Source organism: Cucurbita moschata, unplaced genomic scaffold (assembly GCF_002738365.1).
Source record: "Cucurbita moschata cultivar Rifu unplaced genomic scaffold, Cmos_1.0 Cmo_Scf00006, whole genome shotgun sequence".
Lineage (NCBI taxonomy): Eukaryota > Viridiplantae > Streptophyta > Magnoliopsida > Cucurbitales > Cucurbitaceae > Cucurbita > Cucurbita moschata.
In genome coordinates this window covers 2,182,587-2,204,619 of record NW_019268522.1, presented here as the reverse complement: position 1 = coordinate 2,204,619, position 22,033 = coordinate 2,182,587, and the positions used below count along the sequence as shown (strand labels likewise).

The window sequence follows — 22,033 nt, the reverse complement described above, 5'->3', positions numbered from 1 at the left end:
ACAAAAATAAAAAAAATGATTTTTTAAGAAAAAATCTAAAGGCTAAAACTTGAGTGAATTTTCATGGTGAAAGCACACTTGAAATGGAAAGAAATCTAAAAATTATCTTGAAATGAATTCTTGCCCGAAGAACAAGGTTCATAGATTTGTTAAAAATATCAAAAATAAAAAATAAAATTGTTCTAATTCAAGAAATAAAAACCCACCACGAAAATCCACGATCTACACAACTTCACCTCCATTTTTCTCGTTAATTTCATCTCTATAAAACGAGCCGTCCTTCACTTTTCCTCGAACCATTCGATTTCTTCCCGAATTTCAGATACCATTCTTCTTCAACCAATCCCAACTCCCCTTTCATTTCGATTCCGTAGTTCGCCGCAGAAATCGAAGATAATCGCCACTGTTATGCGTAAAGTTCTTGAATCTTATTCATATTCCACGATTTGATTTCTTATTGTTATGAACATGATTGCTTTGATTGATAATTCGTCGATGAAAGCTTCTTGTAGGCTTCTAATTAGCTGTAGAAATTCTAGGGTTTTTGGATTCTCACCTGCAAAAGCCCTAAATACTTCGCCTCATAATTCTTGTTTGAACTTTTGCTTCAAATTTCATTCTATTAGGCAATATAGTTCTTACCCTTTTCATTTCTCGAGGTCTCAATGGATTTTAGATAGCACCCAGAAATCTTCTGTGGCTAGCTTAAGTTATGGCCAATCTAGGGTAATTATGAGGTCTTATAGCTATAGTATACTCCCTAAACCCAAAAGGGGTTTGTCTATAATTGCTAGAATTGTGTCGAATGTTCGTGATTTTTCGAGGTCGATTGAGAAACATGTGAATGACAATAACTTTGAGAAGATATATGTTCAGGGTGGTTTGAATGTGAAGCCTCTGGTTGTTGAAAAGATTGATAAGGATGAGAATATTGTAGGAGAGGAAGATTCTAGGATAGAAATTGTTAGTGAAGATGTAAATGAGGAGAACTTAGAGGGTTTGAACAACGCCAAGGTCGTTAGTTCGACAAGAGAGAAGTCTAATATTGAGAAAGAGGCTTGGAGGTTGCTACGTGACGTTGTCGTTACGTATTGTGGAAGTCCGGTTGGGACCATGGCTGCAAATGATCCGGCTGATAAGCAACCATTGAATTATGATCAGGTCTTCATTCGAGACTTCGTTCCATCTGCTCTTGCGTTCCTGCTGAACAATGAAGGGGAGATTGTGAAGAACTTTCTCCTTCATACCTTACAGTTACAGGTACCGTTTTTCATGTTGTTTATCGGTTGTGTTATACATTTCGTTTTCTTAATGTTTATGTTATGTTTTTTGTCCCTACAATTTCTAGTACTTTACACAATGTCGATCGCTCTGTTTGGGCATGTATGATATGGAATTCCATGGACCCTTAAACCAACACTAAGCGACGGGTTGTCTATTATGTTCAATGGTCGGTCATAACGAACCCTGGTGCAATCATGTTCATCCATACCAAGATAATGACCTAAGAAAGGGAATCCAAAAGAAAAATTAAAGGTTACTCAGGTTGCCAATTAGGAATGGATATCAAGTAACCGATGGACCGTTGCGTTGGTGAAGAAAAAAGGCAGCATAACACGAAAACGAAGTCCCTATAGAAGGTAAAAAGAACCTATAGAAGTGGGATTTAGACCGTTGTGTTGTTCAAGCCTTTTCGGAGTGTTTCCACCTGCATAAGTGTAAGTACGAGAAGGGTCATGATAATATTTGAAAACGTACAAGTTTAGTGAGATAATTTTCTTGGCATTTGGCAGTCAGTGAGCCTTTTGATTCTGGTTCCTTCGGTTTTACGGCTCGATTGGTTTCAAAGGATTTATGTTTATTTTGGGTTGCTTTTATTTTCCGAAAGGGCACACGAAGATCGGACATCGGAGTATTAACAAATATAGGTCAATTTTCAAAATAAAGAGCACATATTGTAAGCCACTTTGGATCAAGGAATCCGAGAATATTCGAAACCTAGCCCATCATATGGTTAGATCGTATCGAGTCTCCAAGATTATAGGCTTCTCATGGTGTTCTACTCAAGCCTTTTGCTGATTTTCTTAATTGAGGACTTTTCTTTTTCCAGAGCTGGGAGAAAACAGTAGATTGTTACAGCCCAGGACAGGGCTTGATGCCTGCAAGCTTCAAAGTCCGAACCGTTCCCCTTGACGGCGATAATTTTGAAGAAGTTTTGGATCCAGATTTCGGTGAATCGGCCATAGGCCGTGTGGCACCAGTCGATTCAGGTAACATGATAACGTCATTCGTTTCTGTTTTTCTCATTCATGAAGCCAAACATTTCTCCTTTTGAGTGAGTACCCTGTTTAGAAACATTTGATCTTCATCGTCGTCGTCGTTTGCTCTTCTTTGGTAGGATTATGGTGGATCATCCTTTTACGGGCGTACGGAAAAATCACCGGGGACTATGCTCTACAAGAAAGGGTGGATGTCCAAACTGGCTTGAAAATGATACTTAACCTCTGTCTAACAGATGGGTTCGACATGTTCCCTTCGCTGTTGGTCACTGATGGTTCCTGCATGATCGATCGTCGAATGGGCATTCATGGGCATCCCCTTGAAATACAAGTGAGTTTGAGTGAAAAACATGAGCTTGCATCCTGCATTTAAGTTCATCACCTGCATCTGTAACAAGCTTGATTCTGCAGGCCTTGTTTTATTCAGCTTTAAGGTGTTCTCGCGAAATGCTCACCGTGAATGACGGGTCGAAGAACTTGGTGAGGGCCATTAACAATCGACTAAGTGCTCTATCGTTCCATATCAGAGAATATTATTGGGTCGATATGAAGAAGATCAACGAGATCTATCGTTATAAGACCGAAGAATACTCCATGGATGCTACTAACAAATTCAACATCTATCCTGAACAAATTCCTCAGTGGCTAATGGACTGGGTACCAGAGGAAGGAGGTTATTTCATAGGCAATCTCCAACCAGCTCATATGGATTTTCGGTTTTTTACACTCGGAAATCTTTGGTCCATCGTTTCGTCTTTGGGTACACCGAAACAAAATGAAGCTATTCTAAATCTCATTGATGCTAAATGGAGTGATCTCGTGGGTCATATGCCTCTTAAGATATGTTACCCTGCTTTGGAGTACGAGGAATGGCGCATAATCACCGGCAGTGACCCGAAAAACACGTAAGTTATATGCGTATCTGCATAGAGTATCTACTTACTTGATTGCCATACAATACTCAACTTCTTTTTGGATCTTTTTCAGCCCGTGGTCATACCATAATGGAGGATCGTGGCCAACACTTCTTTGGCAGGTAATGTAAAACCGATAGGTCTTTGTGTAATCTTAAGCCACAAAACTGATCATATATAACGATTTTAAGTCGACGTCTATTGCAGTTCACACTGGCATGCATCAAGATGGGCAGACTCGAAATGGCCAAGAAAGCAGTGGCTGTGGCTGAGAAGAGAATTGCAATCGATCGCTGGCCTGAATATTACGACACCCGAACAGGAAAGTTCATCGGAAAGCAATCCCGACTCTATCAAACATGGACAATTGCTGGTTTCCTGACATCAAAAATGCTGGTTGAGAATCCAGAGCTTGCATCATCTTTGTTCTGGGAGGAGGATTACGAGCTTCTTGAGATATGTGTTTGCGCGCTTAGCAAGTCAGGTAGGAAGAAATGTTCTCGAGGTGCTGCTCGGTCACAGATCCTTGTCTAAGGTAACTTCATTCTTTCAAGAACGAGATCGTCTTCGATTAATATACTGTACAGCTATAGGTTAGAGCAAATGATTATAAGAGTTAGTTCAAAGTTCTAAAGGATTGCAGAAACTTGAAAGCTTGCCTGTTTTGCAAGCTGATTCTGTCAGCCAATCAATCATATAGATTTACTTTAGAACTGAGACAGCCTGAATATTGATCTGTGGGTTCTCTCTGAACATCTATCTGTACATTATTTCACATAATATATTCCCGCCCTTCGTTTTACACGGTTACGACACGTAAATTTCTTACCGTGTTTCTGAAAATCAAAAACTTCAGAAAGAGTCTCCCGTGAAGCTTAAAGAATTAAAATGAGACCTGTTTTACTTGTATTCCACCTCTATGTTGTGTTCTTATTCTTCTCTTCCACATTCTTGAATTCTTCAACCTCGAAAAGCCAACACGGGAAGTTCTCGACAGCCCGGTCAGAGACTTGAAACGTGATTTCTCCGGTGGGTGGGTCGTGAACTTAGATTTCGCAGACTAAGAGCCAACCAAGAGCTCCTTGGCCTCGACTCTTGTAAGCTTCTTAACCCGGTTTTTCTCCACACAAGTTACTTATCGGGGAGGGAAACGAAGCACTTATAAGAGTGTGGAAACATCTCCCAAGTAGATGCATTTCATAACCGTGAGGTTAACGGCAGTATGTAATGAACCAAACCAAACAATATCTGTTAGCAGTGGACTTGGATTGTTACGTAACTAGGCTCTAATTGCCTTCAAACATGGTATGCAGCTCGACCATAGCGTAAAATATTTTATCTTAGAGAGTTTGAAGTGATAAATGTTTGATAGAAATGAACAAATTGAGTAGGTGAGAAGTTCAGAAGATGGGCTTGTAAGTCATAACCAAATACAATCCATGAGAACATTATTACATTATGTATGAACATTATTTCAAACTATTTCTGCTTGCTTCTTATAAATATCCAATGCAAAATTTAATGAAATGAATGTACCTAACCCAACCAGCTGCTACCTCCAACCTCCTGTCCATGACCATATGAATGGAATTAATGTATAAAGATGGTAAAAGAAAAACGGCTAGTTATAGTAGTGATTGATAATATAGTCGTTGTGGAAGACAATGAAAGGGATCCCGAGCGATACTTGAGTCGAGTCAAATGCTTGTATCGAGGTGGAGATGAAATGCCAGGAATATGAGTGATGTGCAAATTATGGGCTCGTGTGGATGATGCTGAGACAATGAGAGTGTCTCTTCAGCCACTTTCGGAAGCATGCTCGGTGAGTTTTACTATCTTTCGACAATGGAACTCTTGGAATCTTCACATCTCAATGTCGATACTTGAGCAATGTCATCCATTCAATAGCAATGACAACGATCGTGATATGAACCACAACCATGGAATTTTCATACCTCAAGGTCTAATTACAAGGACGAGAGCCAAGAAACTACAATAAACCTTGTAAACTTATATTCAAGCTATGGTGAGCTCATCAAAGGAAATTCTAGAAGACGTTGGAGACCTCCCTTCCCTTATATGTTGTGTAAAGTGGAACTTCAAGAAAGAGATGCATTAAATGCACTTTAAGTTGCATTTAATCACTCAGCTAAATTTATGGAACTAGTCCAAGAATGACTAATAAGCACATTTCATTCACTATTTAAGGGAGGTCTTCAACATCTAGAATTTTTTTTATGAGCTCATCATAGCTTGAATATAAGTGTACAAGGTTTGTTGTAGGTTCTTGACTCTCGTTCTTGTAATTGGACCTTGAGGTATGGAAATTTCTTGATCGTGGTTCATATCAGATCGTGTTTAAATTGGAAAAAGATCCACACACATCATTTCACCATCATCTGAGCACACCCCACATTTGCACATCACTAACGCCAAGCTATAATCCCGACCCATCCAACCCTGACTCGAATATTGCTTCAAATATCATATCATATCATTGCCTTGCATTCCACCATATTATTTAACACTCAAAACATTTCTACTCCGTTTTGATAATCATTTGTTTTTTTAATATAAAAAACCAGCCAGTTATTAAACGAGACTTCGACCGAAAGAACTGAATAAACACTAACCCGATCACTGCCTGCAAGCCTCTTTCTAGTCTTGATTCTCAGAGATAAAGGAATACATCTAAAGAGTGAAGCTTCTCCAATTGGATTGCTGAGTGTACATTTGATCAACTGGTTGAGGCTTTCATAAAATTTAAGCCATGCATCGTAGATCCAAAGCAGAAGTTGTTCAGCATTGATTCTATCTGATTAATTTCTTTTGGGATTGAACCTGTAAGAACCTGAGACAAGAAAGTATAACCCACTGATTCATTCCCAAGTATATAAGAGGAAAAACAAATTGATTTCATAACCAGACATTGTAATATATAATCAAACTAAGAACGCTTGTAATATATAATCAAACTAAGAACGCTTGTGTGAGATCCCACATCAGTTGGGGTGGAGAACGAAACATTCTTTATAAGGGTGTGGAAACCTCTCCCTAGCAGTGTTTTAAAAACTTTGAAAGGAAAGCCTAAAGAGGACAATATCTTCTAGCGGTGGGCTTAAGCTGTTACAAATGGTATCAGAGCAGAAAACCGGGCGATGTGTCAGAAAGGAGGTTGAATCCTGAAGGGGGTGGACACGAGGTGGTGTGCCAACAAGAACACTGGACTCCGAAGGGGAGTGGATTGGGGGGTCTCACATTGATTGGAGAAGGGAACGAGTGCCAACGAGAACGTTGGGCCCCGAAGGGGATGGATTGTGAGGTCCCACATCGGTTGGGGAGGAAAACGAAACATTCATTATAAGGGTGTGTTGAACACAACTCACTGTGGGAAACACTCGCTCTCTTTATTAAGACCAATCGAGAAGAGAATACAAGACACTCTGTAGAATACTTCTGCTTTTTATTGTTTTTAGATTTCTTGGATGAATAACCTAGGTAGGGTGGGGTATTTATACTGAACCTAAACCATCTATATTTAACCAATCTAAATCTAGACCTAACAAATCTAAATCTTTCTCCTAAAATATTTAGATCTCTTTCTCCTAAAATCTCTACTAAAATAAATATACTGGGCTCGTACAATTATTGGGCTTGACTCTATTGGGCTAGTACAATTATTGGGCTTGACTCTATTGAGCTAGTGATGATATTTCAACATGTTGAGGATTATTGGGATTGGGAGTGTCCCACATTGGTTAATTTAGTGGAAGATCATGGGTTTATAAGTGAGGAATACTATCTTCATTGGTATGAGGCCTTTTGGGGAAGCCCAAAGCAAAGCCATGAGAGCTTATGCTCAAAGTGGACAATATCATACCATTGTGGAGAGTCGTGATTCCTAACAGGGTGTAGAAACCTCTCCCTAACAGACGCATTATAAAAACCTTGAGGGGAAACCCGAAAGGAAAAGCCCAAAGAGGACAATATCAGCTAGCGGTGGGTTTAGGCCGTTACAGCCGAGAACACCAGCTCTATAGCATACAATGTATGAGAAGGTCTACCAGCCATTTTCGGTCTATGTCATCATTAAAACATACGATATATTCGAAATTCAAAGCAGCATAAGTTCAACCCAACTTGCACTATTCAGGAAATAGTATCAATAGCCATTGGGGCCAATATGATAACTGAGCCAAAATATGACCAGAACCACCCATAAAAAACTCGGACTCGAACCACATACCTCGTGACCTGATTCAGTTATAAGGACTTCATCCTCTATCCTAATCCCGATACCAGCAAACCTGCCGAGTACATTCTCTAGTGAGAAAATTTTGTCGAAAAAAGTACAACAAAAGATGAGAGTTACAATATTGAAGAACAGAATCCTATGTGTATATACCTCTCTGAACCTTCAAAAGAGGATGGGACGTAAACTCCAGGTTCAATTGTTATTACCTGCAATGAATCAATAAGATTTTAGAAATCGAATTTAAAATAAATATCCAAACACGATATCCCACATCGGTTGGGGAGGAGAACGAAACATTCTTTATAAGGGTATGGAAACTTCTCCCTAACAGACGCATTTTAAAAACCTTGAGAGAAAGCCCAAAAAGAACAATATCTACTGGGGGTGGGCTTGGGCAGTTACAAATGGTATCAGACCCAGACACTGGACAATGTGCCAACGACGAGGCTAAGCCCCGAAGGGAGGTAGATTGGGGGGTTCCACATCGATTGGAGAAGGGAACGAGTGCCAGCGAGAACTATGGACCCTGAAGGGGGGTGGAGCGTGAGATCCCACCTCGGTTGGGGAGGAGAACAAAGCATTCTTTATAAGGGTGTGAAAACCTCTCCCTAGCAGATGCGTTTTAAAAACTTTGAAGGGAAGTCCAAAGAGGACAATATCTACTAGCGGTGGGCTTGGGCCGTTACACATTAATCGTTAGCATTACAAATCCCAGTGCACCGATATTCAACTTGTCTCCAAATAATGGGAAATACTCTATTATACTCAGACAAATGACATTGTGACTGACAAGTTCTATCATGTCTACCGTCACAAGCAAAAGTTGTACAATTCGATTTTAAGCTCACAACAGTAATAGATGGGATAAACGTGTGCACATGAAGGGACGGGAAGACGGATAAAGAGAGAATCAGTATCCATACAAATGAATCGGAACAAAACTTACAACACCTGGCTTCAACGGTCGATCGTAACCAACCCTGGCGCAATCATGGACGTCCATACCAAGATAATGACCTAAGAAAGGGAATCCAAAAGAAAAAATAAAGGTTACTCAGGTTGCCAATGAGGAATGGATATCAAGTAATTGATGGGGCTATGCGTTGGTGAAGAAAAAAGGTAGCATAGCACTAAAAAGAAGTCCTTATAGAAGGTAAAAAGAACCTATAGAAGTGGGATTTAGATGGTGATAGAAATCGCTTTTCCAGTTTTGCAAAATCCCAAGCTCCTTGAAGCCTTTCCGGAGCGTTTCCACCTGCATAAGTGTAGGATATGAGAAGGGTCGTGATGTTTTTCGGTTACCGTGTGAGCTTGTTAATCGAGGAACCGACCAAAATGGAAGAAATCGAAAATAGCTACAAAAGAAACTTTAGAAAGACTATGTAAGCTTCCTCTAGAGGTGTTGAACAATGAATCAAAACGCCAAACTTACCGAGTAGTTATGAATTTCCAATATAGTAGCGCCGGGTTTGCAAAGCTTTATGCATTCCTTGTTTGTTTGTAGTATAAGCTCATAGAGCTCTTCCTGAGATACATTCAACTAAGCAAATTGAGGGACACAAAAAAGAAAAGAAAGAAAGAAAGGTAGGATCCAATAGAAAAAAACAAGATCGGATGCTTAAAGAAATGTTATAAACAACAGTCCAAGTCCACCGCTAGCAGATATTGTCCTCTTTGGGCTTTCCCTCGAGGCTTTTAAAATGCGTCTGCTAGGGAGAGGTTTTCACACCCTTATAAAGAATGCTTCGTTTCCCTCTCCAACCGATGTGGGATCTCACAATCCACCTCCCTTCGGGACCCAGTGTCCTTGCTGGCACTTGTTCCTCTCTCCAATCGATGTGAGATCTCACAATCCACCCCCTTCAGGGCCCAGCATTCTCGCTGGCACACTGCCTGGTGTCTACCTCCTTTGCAGCTCAGCGTCCTCATTGGCACACCGCCTAGTGTTTGGCTTTGATACCATTTGTAACAGCTCAAGCCCATCGCTAGCAGATATTGTCCTCTTTGGGTTTTCCCTTTCAGGTTTTCCCTCGAGGTTTTTAAAATGTGTTTGATAGGGAGAGGTTTCCACACCCTTATAAAGAATGTTTCGTTCCCCTCTCCAACTGATGTGGGATCTCACAATCAACTCTCCTTCGAGGCCTAGTATCCTCGTTGGCACTCGTTCCTCTCTCCAATCGATGTGAGATCTCACACACATAATCATTGCTTGAAGAGTAGTGATGGTAGTTAGCACGGTGGTCTATCCAAACAAAAGACTTTCACGTTCACAAAAGCAAACATAGAGAAGATCGTCAGAACTCGGGAAAACAAGAAATGGCTGAGATAAAGAAACAATACCTGAGCGGCAGAAAACTTTCCACAAGGCGGCCAGGTACGAGTAAGATCACTAACATAACCGTGCAATTCACATCCTACATCCATTAGAACAAAATCCCCGTCTCTGACCTGCATTTTTCACGTATATACGTATGAACATTCATATATTTTTCATCCTTCATAATAGTGAGGCTTAAGCACCACATGTAAATGTACTTACTTTCTGATCATTTCGAGAATAATGTATAACACTACCATTACACCCACCACCCACCACAGGATTAAATCTGTACAGAGAAAGGAAATTGAAAATCAGTTCATAATTTAATGTCGCCTATCGAATCAGCATACTGATATTAAGAATACAATGCAAGCATCTCGAACGTGTACACATCGAAATATGAAGAGTACTCACGCCATCCTTTGAGCACCTCTCATTCTGCATTCATATTCCACCTTTGCTGATAACATACTCTCATGAGGATATGTCTTTGAATGAATCATCGTCTGCAAAAGAGCCTGAACCCAGAAAACCAACAGTAAGCATCATTTGTAAGAACTAAAACACACAGCATGGTGCAGAAATAGTTATGGCATTATCATGAAATTTCATTGATCCACCCTCAAGTTGAAGGGTTTTTTTTTTCAAGTCAAAGAATAACGTTTATCATTTCATAAATAAACTTCGGAATCTGCGGAAAAAGCAGTTTGTTTCTTTCCATAAACCCCAAAGAAGAGCTCTGCAAGCATGTTCGGAATAACGACTCTCCACAATGGTATGATATTGTCCACTTCGAGCATAAGTTCTCGTGGCTTTGCTTTGGACTTCCCCAAAAGGCCTCATATCAATGGAGATGTATTCCTTATTTATAAACTCATGATCATTCCCTAAATTAAGCCAATGTGGGACTCCCTCCCAACGATCCTCCCTCGAACAAAGTACACCATAGAGCCTCCACTGAGGTCTATGTAGCCCTCAAACAGTCTCCCCTTAATCAAGGCTCGACCCCTTTCTCTGGAGCCCTCGAACAAAGTACACCCTTTGTTCGACACATGACTCACTTTTCACTACACCTTCGAAACTAGCAAGTTCGACACTTGAGGATTATATTGACATGGCTAAATTAAAGGAATGGCTCTGATACCATGTTAGGAATAACGACTCTCCATAATGGTATGATATTGTCCACTTTGAGCATAAGCTCTCAAGGCTTTGCTTTGGACTTCCCCAAAAGGTCTCATATCAATGGAGATGTATTCTTTATTTATAAACTCATGATCGTTCCCTAAATTAGCCAACGTGGAACTCCCTCCCAACCATCCTCAACAAAGCATTCAACCACAAAATCTTAGCTTTCTTTTTAAACCACCAGCCGAAAAGAAGCTCATAGAGGCCATGAACTACGGGAAAACCATACGAAAATGAAACTATTCAGGATGAAACACTATCTCCTATAAGCAACAAAAGGGTTGGAGGTACCTGGCAAGCAATTGAAGCAGAATCCCTCATTAACTTCTGCTCTGCTGTCGATTTTATTAACCGCAATTCGTGAGTAAAAAGTGAAATATCTTTCACACAGTTATTCTCTGCCGCTTTTCGAAAGGCCTCTAAATCCAAATAAGTTGGAGTCGCAGTGTTCGAATTATGAAACAACTTGGAGGACCTCCTAATAATATCTGGAAGGATCTGTAATCAAATACAGAAATATTGAAAGGACTTCATGAACAGTGAGAATGCTTCATTCAATTCCACAAAGACCAGTTTTTTTTTCGAAAAAAACAAGAATTGAAACCTTTTCATTAAAACAAATGAAAAAAGTACATATAAACCGGCGTTTAAATTCAGAATTTTCGACACAATCTCATGAACGATGCTGGTCGCATCAGTATGTTTCCACCATAATCATATTAAAAGATGGAACAATAAATCTCCTTCAATGAACTCACTTCACGCAATTTCTTCATTGGATATGCTTGATCACCCTTGAAAAATTCCAATGCTGCATCAACTCCTGCAGTTTGCCCTTGCCAAAGAACATCCTGATATAATCAAACAAGCCATCATAATGCCACACAAGCAGAAGAACAAGATGAAAAATCTTCAGACCGACTACCCATAAAAATGTGAAAAAATGGCATCCACTCCCATAATCAACTTGTATTCTTATGAAATTAGCCAACATAATGCCACACAAGCAGAAGAACTTGGTTGCTACCTCACATTCATAAAACAAAGTTCATTTAGGTTAATTGATAGGAAAAATGTAACAACCCAAGCCCAAGTCCACCGCCTCGTGTCCACTCCCCTCGGGGCTCAGCCTCCTCATTGGCACCTCACCCTGTGTCTAGCTCTGATACCATTTGTAACAACTCAAGCCCACCGCTAACAGATATTGTCCTCTTTGGGCTTTCCCTTTCGGGGTTTCACTTTCAAACTTCCCCTCAAGGTTTTTAAAATGTGTCTACTAGGGAGAGGTTTCCACGCCCTTACAAAGAATGTCTTGTTCTCCTTTCCAACCGATGTGGGATCTCAAAGTTCCTATATTGATTCAAAGAGTCCCCTAATCACAGTCCTCGTAAATACATTCCAAGGTCTCATTTTTTCCTTCCATGTCTCGAGTTTGTTTTATGTAGCAGAGAAAACCTAATTTGGTTTGGTAATCTTTGATCTTTCTTGCCCATCTTTTCCCATCATATTTGTTTATTATCTCCTTATCGATAACGTCCTCCTAAAGTAGCCAATGAGGATGAGAAAATGATGGCATTACGAAGTGAATACACGAAAAACGAAAAGAAATGCAGATGTGCACACAAGAACATTTTTATAAAATAAATAAGACCAGACATACATAAGGCTTTGTTTCAGGCATGAACATGCACAATCCAAATTCATGACTCATAACCGCCAAGCCACCAGGTTGTAGGCAACCAGTGATATATAAGTAATCAGCGTCTTGTCGAAACGTGTAAGGCACCACATCAGTCATCATTTTCACAGGCGCAGCAGCAATAATGGCCAAACCATTCTGTGGTAGAAGTTCTAGCAACCTTTTTCTTCTTGTAATGTATTCCTCAGCAGTTATTCCAGGAGTAATTTCTCCTTCATTCAGCAACTACAAGGTCCAGGAGTTAAGTGACTATATTTCTTGAAACTTTAACAAATGATCCCCATAAGTATTAAATATAACCATAATAGAGGCAATCCTAGCGCATCGACTCAATACATTATGTCGTATCAAACCTGTGGATGAGATGAAGCGGTAGGCTGTCCAATGTCAAGTATCTTATTAGTACAATACGCCCGAAAAGCAACAGCCTACAAACCAAAATACAACAACATCAACAAAATCTGAAGAAGTAATTAGAAGGCTCTGTACTTTCAGGACTTGAAACAGGATTATGTTGAAATGGGGTGAAGTTTTCGTCGATCAAAGATGAAAAAAAATAAATACAAAATAAAAATTAAAAAAAAATGGGAGACAGGATTACCCAAAGAGCCAAAAGAGTTAAGATAAAAGGCTCGTCTCTAAGATTCTTATCAAAAAGGAATTTGAAAAGGAGCCCATAGATATTGAGGATTGTTGGAAGAGGAGTCTCACGTCGGTTTATAAGTAAGGAATACATCTGCATTGGTATGAGCCTTTTGGGAAAACCAAAAGTAAAGCCATGAGAGCTTATGCTCAACGTGGACAATATCATACCATTGTGGAGGTTCGTAATTCCTAACATGGTATCAGAGTCATGCCCTTAACTGAGGCATGTCAATAGAATCCTCAAATGTCGAACAAAGAAATTGTGAGCCTCGAAGATATAGTCAAAAGTGACTCAAGTGTCGAACAAAGAAATTTCGAGTGGAGGATTGAGCCTAAAGCTTTGCACAACAAACCAACAAGCATAGAAAACTCCTCCCCTAAAAATTATAAAAGATCAAATTCCATCCAACACCGATATATGAAAGAACTTCTACAATTATATTGAAAAAAGGGTAAAATGTCTCCCAAGAAGCTCATTTCTGGAGAAAAAAGCGAGTGATTTTGAAACCAAGCAGCATCACAAACTGGGTTACAACATATGAAGAAGAACTCAATTCAACAACACAAAAATAGATAATTATTTGCAGCTGGGGTACAAAAGAGAGTGACGAAAACGCACTTGCTTGAACGTTGTTCTAGGCAGAAGTTTCTGGACTAGATTCTGCATCGTTCCTTGACTTGTTCTAGCCACTTAGCTTCAGATTGTGGACAAGATTGTATGTTTCTGCACCCTGCAATTCGGAAAATGGAAAATGAAGATACCCTCTTAAGTTTCGGGTATTAGGGGTACCTTTAACTTCTAGGTCAGACCCACTTCCAATCGTTCGCTTACAACATGAACACGAAGAACACGGCGGCGCGTTTTGAGCAAGCTTTTACTCAGTGTACAAGTCCCTCCGGCCTCCGCCCCCCAAAAGAAGTCTCGTTTCAAGTAATAAAGGTTGAACGGAGGCGATGAAAGTGGGGAAGTGTAGAGATTTGAGATGGTTCTTTTTTTTTTTTTTTTTTTTTTCCTTTATATGTTAAATTAGAGAATAAAGGTTTAATTATTCTATAGATTTTGTTCCTTTCTTAAAAAAAGATTTAAATATTTGTAAGATATGAATACAACAAGTGTCAACGCTCGTCTAAGGCGTTGTATGTTAGATATCCTAGTCATGCTTGTTCAAGGCGTGTTGTCCATGACCTCATACCCGTTCCAAACTCCTTTTCCATGATTTCATCTTAGATAGCACTTTACCATTTCATGTTGTATCAATACAGGGTATGATCGTTCACCAAAATTATGTCTACACCCGTCAAGGCTAAAATGCCCCAAAACATGGGATATGATTAGTTGTCACTTCTTCCTACCTTTAGTTATCCCGATCATGCTTGTCCAAGACGTGTTGTCTATGGTCTCGTACCCATTTAAAACTCTTTTTACATGCTTTCATCTTAAATAGCTCTTTACCATTTCATGTTGTATGAATACAGAGTATGATCGTTCACCAAAATCATGTCTACACCCATCAAGGCTAACATAACCCAAAACGAATATGATTAGTTGTCACTTCTTCATATTTCTTTTTTTGCTTATAGACATGTAACATTTTCAAATGCATTTCCTCGCTTCACATTTTCTAAAACATTTCTCACAAACTTGACCTGAGACCAATTTTTCGAGGAATCCTTCATCAGTGCTTGTGAATGACCGATTTTTCTCAATCTTTTCAACCTTAGTTCAGTAGGAGCAAGTCAGAAAGATTGAAAAATAGAACCATTTGATTGGTGATCCTTTTGTCGACAGATGCTCCTATTACACTCGTAGTCTCTAAAGGATGAGAACCAACTACGTACCGAGAATTCAAGTATTGTATAGGTCATTAGTCCAATCCTTTGTAGGAACTACCCGTAATAACGAACTTGCATCAATTTTCTCATGGCTAACTTGTTCACTGAGTTAGAACAGTATCGTACAATCGTTGTCCCATTGCTACAAGAGTGCGATTGTGACACCAAGCAGAGATATTAGTGAATTCAGCATAAGTAGATGAATAAAGCACCAATTACCATTCTAAAAATCGATGATTCGATCTCCCGGCCTAGTTATAGAAGAACAGACCAATATGTATATATGTTGTGTATGAGTACAAAGTCAAGTTTTGGATACTAATGAAAGCAAAATAGTATTAAAAGGAAAGGAAAAGGGTTGACATAGATAAACGCTGGCTGACCAAAAAGAACAAAGAAAAACAAAACTCCAGAAAAGTAACAGCCGTGGACCAGATCAAAAACCCTGACCCTTGTGAACCACAAACACCAGCTAAGCAAATATAAAAACTTGAATCTTCACTACACCAATCAACAACCAAACAAGAACAAGCCACCTACAAATCTTTTGATGCAACACATTTCACCCGAACTTGAACCCACCAGGTGGAACATTTGGCTGGTTTGTACCAAATGCAAACCCCGGTTGATTCACGTCTCCGTTCTGCTGCGGGTTCTGCTCTGGCTCCTCGTCTTCTTCCGCCCAGTATCTCTCCAACATCTTCACTGCCTTCTCGTAGATCTCGTTGTTGTCGTGAGTCTGCAAGTTTTCAATCTTATCGAGTCCCTCGCATTCGTCAATGGCTTGAGCGTAGATGTTTACTCCTCCGTTCATTCCCATGTCCTTGTCAGCCTCGCCGACCTTCAGGATGTTATCGAGCCCCTCCAGGCATACTGTCACGATCCGTGGGTCGGGACAGGCCAAAAGGTCACAGAGCGGTTTGATGCAACCTTGAGTAACCAGATACCTGTATCAAATAATGATTATGCTTTGTCCAGCAAAAACACTGCTAAAGTTGAACCAATGAGTCAATAATCAATGCCAGACAATCTGCTGATAAGCCTGTTATCTACTATACTAGACCAGGAGCACATTTATAGATACATTTGTGAAGGGTATAAAAACAGCAAAACGCTCTTCGTAAAAGTGCTTTTGAGGATTTGGATCATATCATACGGGGGCTGTCGATTCAGGTATTAGACTTGTTACAGTTTGACATGTTTGTCTTATAACAAAGATTGTCACCTGATGATGGATAATGCAACAGCTAAGTCTACCGCTAGCAGATATTGTTCTCTTTGGGCTTTCTCTTTCGAGTTTCCCCTCAAGTCTTTTAAAACGCGTCTGCTAGGAAGAGGTTTCCACACTCTTATAAAGAATGCAAAGTTTTCCTCTCCAACCGAGGTGGGATCTCACAATCCACCTCCCTTCGAGGCCCAGCATCCTCGCTAGCACTCGTTCCCTTCTCTAATCGATGTGGGATCCTCCAATCCACCCCCATTCGGGGCCCAGCGTCCTTGTTGGCACAAGGCCTCGTGTCCAACTCCTTCAGGTTCGGCCTCCTTGCTGGCACATCGCCCGATGACTGGCTCTGAAACCATTTGTAACAGTCCAAGCCCATCCCTGGCAGATATTGTCCTCTTTGCACTTTTCTTTTCGGGTTTCCTCTCAAGGTTTTTAAAACACGTCTACTAGGGAGAGATTTCCACACCCTTATAAAAAATGTTAAGTTCTCCTCTCTAACTGAGGTGGGATCTACCAGATAAGATCCTGCTTCTTCATTTTGGTACGAGAGTTTATACAGCGGAGTAAATCATAACACGCCAAGAACTAAACAAACTATTTCTTACTGAATCTGCTGATGAGATCCTCCGGAGGTGGCATTGGAAATAGCCCACCCAGCCTCCTTCTTGATGTCAAATTCTGCATGTTGAAGGAGATGAACAAGAGGAAGGACAATATTTGCCTCGATTACTGCCTGCACATACCGCAATTCGACATTATAATCATGTTGAACAGACACCTCGAACGTTTTACTAAGTTTCAGTGACATTTCTTCTAAGTAATAACCTACAAACCCGATGAGAAAATCGATTCTTCATGTCACGGACGACTTGCAAACGCAAACAAACAAGGACCAAACTCGGCCACTTTCTTTCAAAAAACCGAAACTAAAGCCGGAGGCAATTTGGTACCTGTATCTGAGCTCTATTTCCTGCGGTGATGTTGGAGATTGTCCAACAAGCTTCTTTCTTGATGCTTTTTTTGTGATTTTGAGTGAGAAGTTGATAGAGATTAGGTAGAACTTGGTTGTCAATCACAAACTGGAACAGGAGAAAAAAAAACATCAGCAAAGTCAATGAGATTGACAAGAAAAAGCAGATTTACAGGACAAGATTAGCAAAATGATTAATGCATCAAGAAATTAAACTAATGGAAAGGCCATCAATAAACAATTTACGCAGGTACCTGTGTTTGAGCATCATCACCAGTAACGATGTTTCCGACCGTACGAAGAGCTGGCACCAAAACTGACGGCGATTGGTGGCTAACAGACACAAATTTTGTTCAGTAACAGATAAAAGAACAGAAACAAATTTTGTATGATCACTAAGAGCAAAGGCATTGATATGTTCTAGCACTCAGTAGTATTAAGAAAGGCATTGATATGTTCTAGCACTCAGTAGTATTAAGAAATGAGGAGTCGGCGCCTCTATAATGGCTCAAGCCCACCGCTAGCAGATATTGTCCTCTTTGAGCTTCCCCTCAAGGCTTTAAAACGCGTCTGCTAGGTTTCACACCCTTGTAAAAGGTGTTTCGTTCTCCTCCCCAACCAATGTGGGACTCTCACAATCCACCCCCTTCGGGGCCCAGCGTCCTCGCTGGCACTTGTTCCTTTCTCCAATCAATGTGGGACCCCCACCAAATCCACCCCCCTTTGGGGCTCAGCGTCCTCACTGGCACATCGCCTCGTGTCTACCCCTCTTTGAGGAACAGCCTCCTCGCTGGCACATTGTCCGATGTCTGGCTCTAATACCATTTGTAACAGCCCGAGCCCACCGCTAGCAAATATTGTCCAATATTGTCCTCTTTGGGCTTTCCCTTTCGGGCTTCCCCTCAAGGCTTTAAAACGCGTCTGCTAGGGAAAGGTTTCCACACCCTTATAAAGGGTGTTTCGTTCTCCTCCCCAATCGATGTTAGACTCTCACAGCCTCGGTTATCAAAATTCTAAGAATTAATGTGTTTGTTTGAGAACTTAAAAGATACACGAACTTACAGCAGAAGTTCTACAAGTCTAGGACAAACTCCTGCTTCTATTACAGCCTGAATTTTTTCGTTCGGGCCGTCTGAAAGGTAGGAGAGAGCCCAGCAGGCGTCGGTTAGAACTTCTTCATCATTCAAGTGAATCAGTTGCCTGAGAATTGGTAAAGCAGGTTTCACCTGAGTAAATGCAAGTTAATCACCAACAAGGATCATGATAATGGAAAAGTATATGTTACAAAGAAATTCAAAGTTGGATCTGGAATTGACGAGGTCGACTGAAATATAAACCTGTTCAAAGGGTGTGGGCGGCTTCCCACGACAGAAATTAGATAAAGTCCATGTTGCATTCCTCAGCATGGATAATTTCGAGTGCTCGTTTAGTTGGGAAAGTAATGGCACGAGTGCACCGTGGCTAAGAACAAGATCCCGACAAGTGGGAGAGTCGCCAGCAACATTACCTAAGGCCCACACAGCCTGTGCAAGAAAATAGAAATCACTGTATTAAACAAATCAGCATGCCTCAATACTCTTTCAGAGCACTATTAATTGGCTGATGCTTTATCTGAACTTATGTCGGAGAGGAGCAGCCAATCCCTCCATCGTTTCGGGTCCGGTGGGAAAGCAAGATTAAGAACAGACTTAGTAAATGGCAAAGAATTAAATTCACATAACTCAATATCTAATTTCAAGTACTCCAACTTAATATATTTCTGCCTTCAAAATCTCTATTTCCTTGGAAAAAGCTCTTCAAAGACTTTCTACAGCATGCAAGAATGACTCTGATGCCAAAGATAGCCACAACAGCTTATCGATTCAAATACGGTAAAGCTCCCTATTGATAATACATGCAGTTGGGTAATGATAATTGTAACGTAATTTATCGCAATCAAGCTGTAACGGCCCAAGCCCACCGCTAACATATATTGTCCTTTTTGGGCTTTTCCTTTCGAGCTTCCCCTCAAGGTTTTTAAAATGCGTCTACTAGGGAGAGGTTCCACACCCTTATAAGGAATGCTTCGTTCCTCTTTCCAACCGATGTGGGATCTCACAATCCACCCCCTTGGGGACCGGCGTCTTCGCTGGCACACCGCCTGGTGTCTGCCTTTGATACCATTCGTAACAACTCAAGCCTACCGCTAGCAGATATTGTCCTCCTTTGGATTTCCCTTTCGAGCTTCCCCTCAAAGTTATTAAAACACATCTACTAGGGAGAGGTTTCCACACCCTTATAAAGAATGTTTCGTTCTCCTCCCCAACCGATGTGGGATCTCACACAAGCTATCTCTTCAAAGTAGCTTTGGAGATAACCAAATGACAAGGTACGCCCTCTAGTCATGTTATCACCAGAAATTAGAAAGTACTTATCTCTTCCATCAAGGTGGTGTCCCTCTTGATATAAATACCAGAACTATAAGCCCCAGGGACTACATAAAGAAAAACGAGCATCTTCTAAAACTTGTTTTATAGTTTTTAAGGCATTTAAAATGGGGAAAAAATTAGATATCGAAAGTCGCTCTGTTGTTGCCTCCTTTTCTTGATACATATGCCAATGCTAGTAATCAAAATAGCATGATAAACAACCATGGGATCAATGAACAACAAGCTGAAATTTGACTGAAAGATAATGAGAAACTTGAATTACTAAACGTTATCGAAAATATTAGCACCTTCTATCCTTCAAGGGACGACAAAAGAATCTAGAAATTACCGAATTGAATACACGTAAAAGTAGCATTTTCTCCTGTAAACTATAATTTATACCTTATCACCTTGCAGCTCGCACCCGCTCTTTCTACATTTAACAGCTCAATGACTGAGTGCATTTGACCTAGAAATGGAATATTTTCACCATGTTTCGTATGCAGTTATTACCCCCTACAGGTTTTCACAAACAGACTAAGCGCCTACGTATAATCTCCCTCAGCTAGAGAAGCTTGGCTCGCTTTTTCGAAAGTTTATCAGTTCACGATGCCAAATAAAAGCTACTGTCATTGTGAAAAGAAGAGGAAAAAGAAAGAATCCGTGCCAACCTGCTCCCTGACATCGTCACTTCCTGAGCTCAAAAGTTGTACGAAAATAGGCACAGCACCATGGTCAATGACAACTCGTGTATGCTCCGATGTTCCAGATGCAACATTGGTCAAGGCCCATGCAGCTTCAAACTGCATTCATTCAGATCGTAAATCGTATTAGTATCTTCAAATCATTCAACTAAAACCAAAAGGTACAGAATGGAAATAGAACAAAATGTTTCAAAGAATCCAACTTGCAACTGAGGTAGATCATGCCTTCCAAGAAATTCCACGAACTTAGGAACTACACCAGCTTTAATCACTTCATCAATTGGCGGGCTACGCTCTGCTCATAAATCAAATCAAGATTGAACCACAATGGATATTAAAAGGAAAAAATTTCAGTCATTTTAACAACAAACTTACCAATCGATAATAGCTTTCTAAACTGAGTAGTAGATTCCAGCTGAGCTGCTGTATCAGCAGACCACACTCCTTGTACCAACACAGGAATACTCTCCAACTGACAGTGCCAAACAACAACAAATCAGATCAAAAGAATTATGCTGTTCTTCATTGTCATTCCATGGCTGCTGAACCTTTCATTGAATTAGCAAGAACAATGGAGGAATACAACAATCATAATGACATGTGCTTGCGATTCCCCATCGTGAAATGACATCCAAAGCTCCTATAAAACCAGGGTCCAAAGATCTACGTATGCTAGTTCAACACTAAAAACAGCCCACTTCAACAGTGACTCGTGCGAATAAAAGATCAGAGAAATTTCATTTGTTTCAATGAAAAAAATGGAAATCGCATCCAAAACACTTTCCCCACGGTTCAAAACTATTGCTCAACAAATCTACTCGACAACCCAGAATCAGATTTGACAAAATCTATGAATCAGAATCCAAATTGGCAGTATAATCCACCATTTCGGCATAAACCCAAATAAGAATGAACCAAATCAAAGAAACCCCACATGAGAAGAATGACAAAAACAACTCCGATCAATTCAAATCACAAAAGAAAAGGGATGTAAAACCATACGCGCTTCTCGACGACGGCGGCATTCTGAGCAGCATCGAGCAATTGCTGGGAATGCAAGAGAAGCCCTTCTCTCCTCTTCTTGAGCAAGTTATCCTCGCGCTTGTTCTTCCTGATCTCAACCAGATTATCCTCTCTCCTCCTTCTAGCCTCATCAGCATCCACGCCGGTCTTGTAAGACTTCTTACGGACATCGGTTCGCGTGGTGGGTCGGAGAGACATTACCGGCGGTGAAGTGGGTTGTTCTTGATGAGAAATGGGGTGGCTCGAAATTGAAAGCAAAGCGTGTGGGGGAGGATTTGAGGGGTTGGGGTTGGGATTGGGATTGAGCTGTTTTTGGTTCGGCTTTTTGCTTTGCTGTTGTGTGCGTGAGCGAAATGGGCAGCCTCTGGTTGGCAATTTGGTGGATGGATTGATGAATCGATGAAATGGGTGAATGAATGATGGATTTGTTGAGACTTTGGAGGAAACAGGAACAGCCCTTACAGTCAATTTGTTTCGAACTTCTTTTCTTCTCTTGCAACTCCCATTTTACTCTCTCAATCTGTTTAACTTGGTGTTTTCAGAAGAAAAAAAAAAAAAAAAAAAAAAATT

At 40.5% G+C, this 22,033-nt stretch overlaps 3 protein-coding genes across 6 annotated transcripts; 1 reads left to right on the top strand and 2 right to left on the bottom strand.

Annotated features, from left to right (window-relative positions):
* The first annotated feature begins 204 nt into the window (after positions 1-204).
* On the top strand, positions 205-4,014 carry LOC111444084 (alkaline/neutral invertase A, mitochondrial-like). Its single transcript, XM_023082029.1, has 6 exons — positions 205-1,260; positions 2,111-2,270; positions 2,399-2,610; positions 2,691-3,184; positions 3,267-3,315; positions 3,401-4,014. Exons 1-6 carry the CDS (start codon positions 463-465, stop codon positions 3,725-3,727), a joined length of 2,040 nt encoding a protein of 679 aa, XP_022937797.1. The 5' UTR covers positions 205-462; the 3' UTR covers positions 3,728-4,014.
* Positions 4,015-4,592: 578 nt separating this feature from the next.
* On the bottom strand, positions 4,593-14,310 carry LOC111444089 (intermediate cleaving peptidase 55, mitochondrial). 4 transcript variants are annotated; one of them, XM_023082037.1, is made up of 16 exons: positions 14,115-14,310; positions 13,920-14,031; positions 13,009-13,083; positions 12,617-12,880; positions 11,715-11,807; positions 11,248-11,454; positions 10,183-10,286; positions 9,988-10,054; positions 9,789-9,896; positions 8,881-8,973; positions 8,613-8,703; positions 8,395-8,465; positions 7,599-7,654; positions 7,440-7,500; positions 5,825-6,044; positions 4,593-4,758 (listed from the first exon to the last, which is right to left on the bottom strand). In XM_023082037.1, the coding sequence occupies exons 2-15, from the start codon at positions 13,965-13,967 to the stop codon at positions 5,931-5,933; spliced, it is 1,452 nt and encodes a 483-aa protein (XP_022937805.1). In that variant the 5' UTR covers positions 13,968-14,031; positions 14,115-14,310; the 3' UTR covers positions 4,593-4,758; positions 5,825-5,930. The 4 variants fall into 4 exon arrangements, with proteins under 4 accessions (XP_022937805.1, XP_022937806.1, XP_022937804.1 ...); XM_023082038.1 differs by having other exon boundaries at positions 14,133-14,310; XM_023082036.1 differs by having other exon boundaries at positions 13,920-14,310.
* A 1,038-nt stretch (positions 14,311-15,348) lies between these two features.
* LOC111444088 (importin subunit alpha-4-like) lies at positions 15,349-21,959 on the bottom strand. The gene is made up of 10 exons (XM_023082035.1): positions 21,443-21,959; positions 20,816-20,912; positions 20,644-20,735; positions 20,408-20,539; positions 18,666-18,851; positions 18,391-18,554; positions 17,583-17,661; positions 17,309-17,437; positions 16,964-17,091; positions 15,349-16,080 (listed from the first exon to the last, which is right to left on the bottom strand). Exons 1-10 carry the CDS (start codon positions 21,659-21,661, stop codon positions 15,696-15,698), a joined length of 1,611 nt encoding a protein of 536 aa, XP_022937803.1. The 5' UTR covers positions 21,662-21,959; the 3' UTR covers positions 15,349-15,695.
* Between the last annotated feature and the right edge of the window lie 74 nt (positions 21,960-22,033).

Bases quoted from the DNA above. Each gene is read 5' to 3' on its own strand.
- LOC111444084 (XM_023082029.1), top strand. From the start codon at position 463: ATGAACATGATTGCTTTGATTGATAATTCGTCGATGAAAGCTTCTTGT. The intron at 2,271-2,398 runs GTAACATGATAA...CTTCTTTGGTAG, and splicing joins TGTGGCACCAGTCGATTCAG to GATTATGGTGGATCATCCTT. The intron at 2,611-2,690 runs GTGAGTTTGAGT...TTGATTCTGCAG, and splicing joins GGCATCCCCTTGAAATACAA to GCCTTGTTTTATTCAGCTTT.
- LOC111444089 (XM_023082036.1), bottom strand. From the start codon at position 13,967: ATGCAGAATCTAGTCCAGAAACTTCTGCCTAGAACAACGTTCAAGCAA. The intron at 11,808-12,616 runs GTATGTCTGGTC...TGATTATATCAG, and splicing joins TGCCTGAAACAAAGCCTTAT to GATGTTCTTTGGCAAGGGCA. The intron at 9,897-9,987 runs GTAAGTACATTT...TGAAAAATGCAG, and splicing joins ATTCTCGAAATGATCAGAAA to GTCAGAGACGGGGATTTTGT.
- LOC111444088 (XM_023082035.1), bottom strand. From the start codon at position 21,661: ATGTCTCTCCGACCCACCACGCGAACCGATGTCCGTAAGAAGTCTTAC. The intron at 20,736-20,815 runs GTAAGTTTGTTG...ATTTATGAGCAG, and splicing joins TAGAAAGCTATTATCGATTG to AGCGTAGCCCGCCAATTGAT. The intron at 17,438-17,582 runs GTACCTGCGTAA...CTCCTGTTCCAG, and splicing joins GTGATGATGCTCAAACACAG to TTTGTGATTGACAACCAAGT.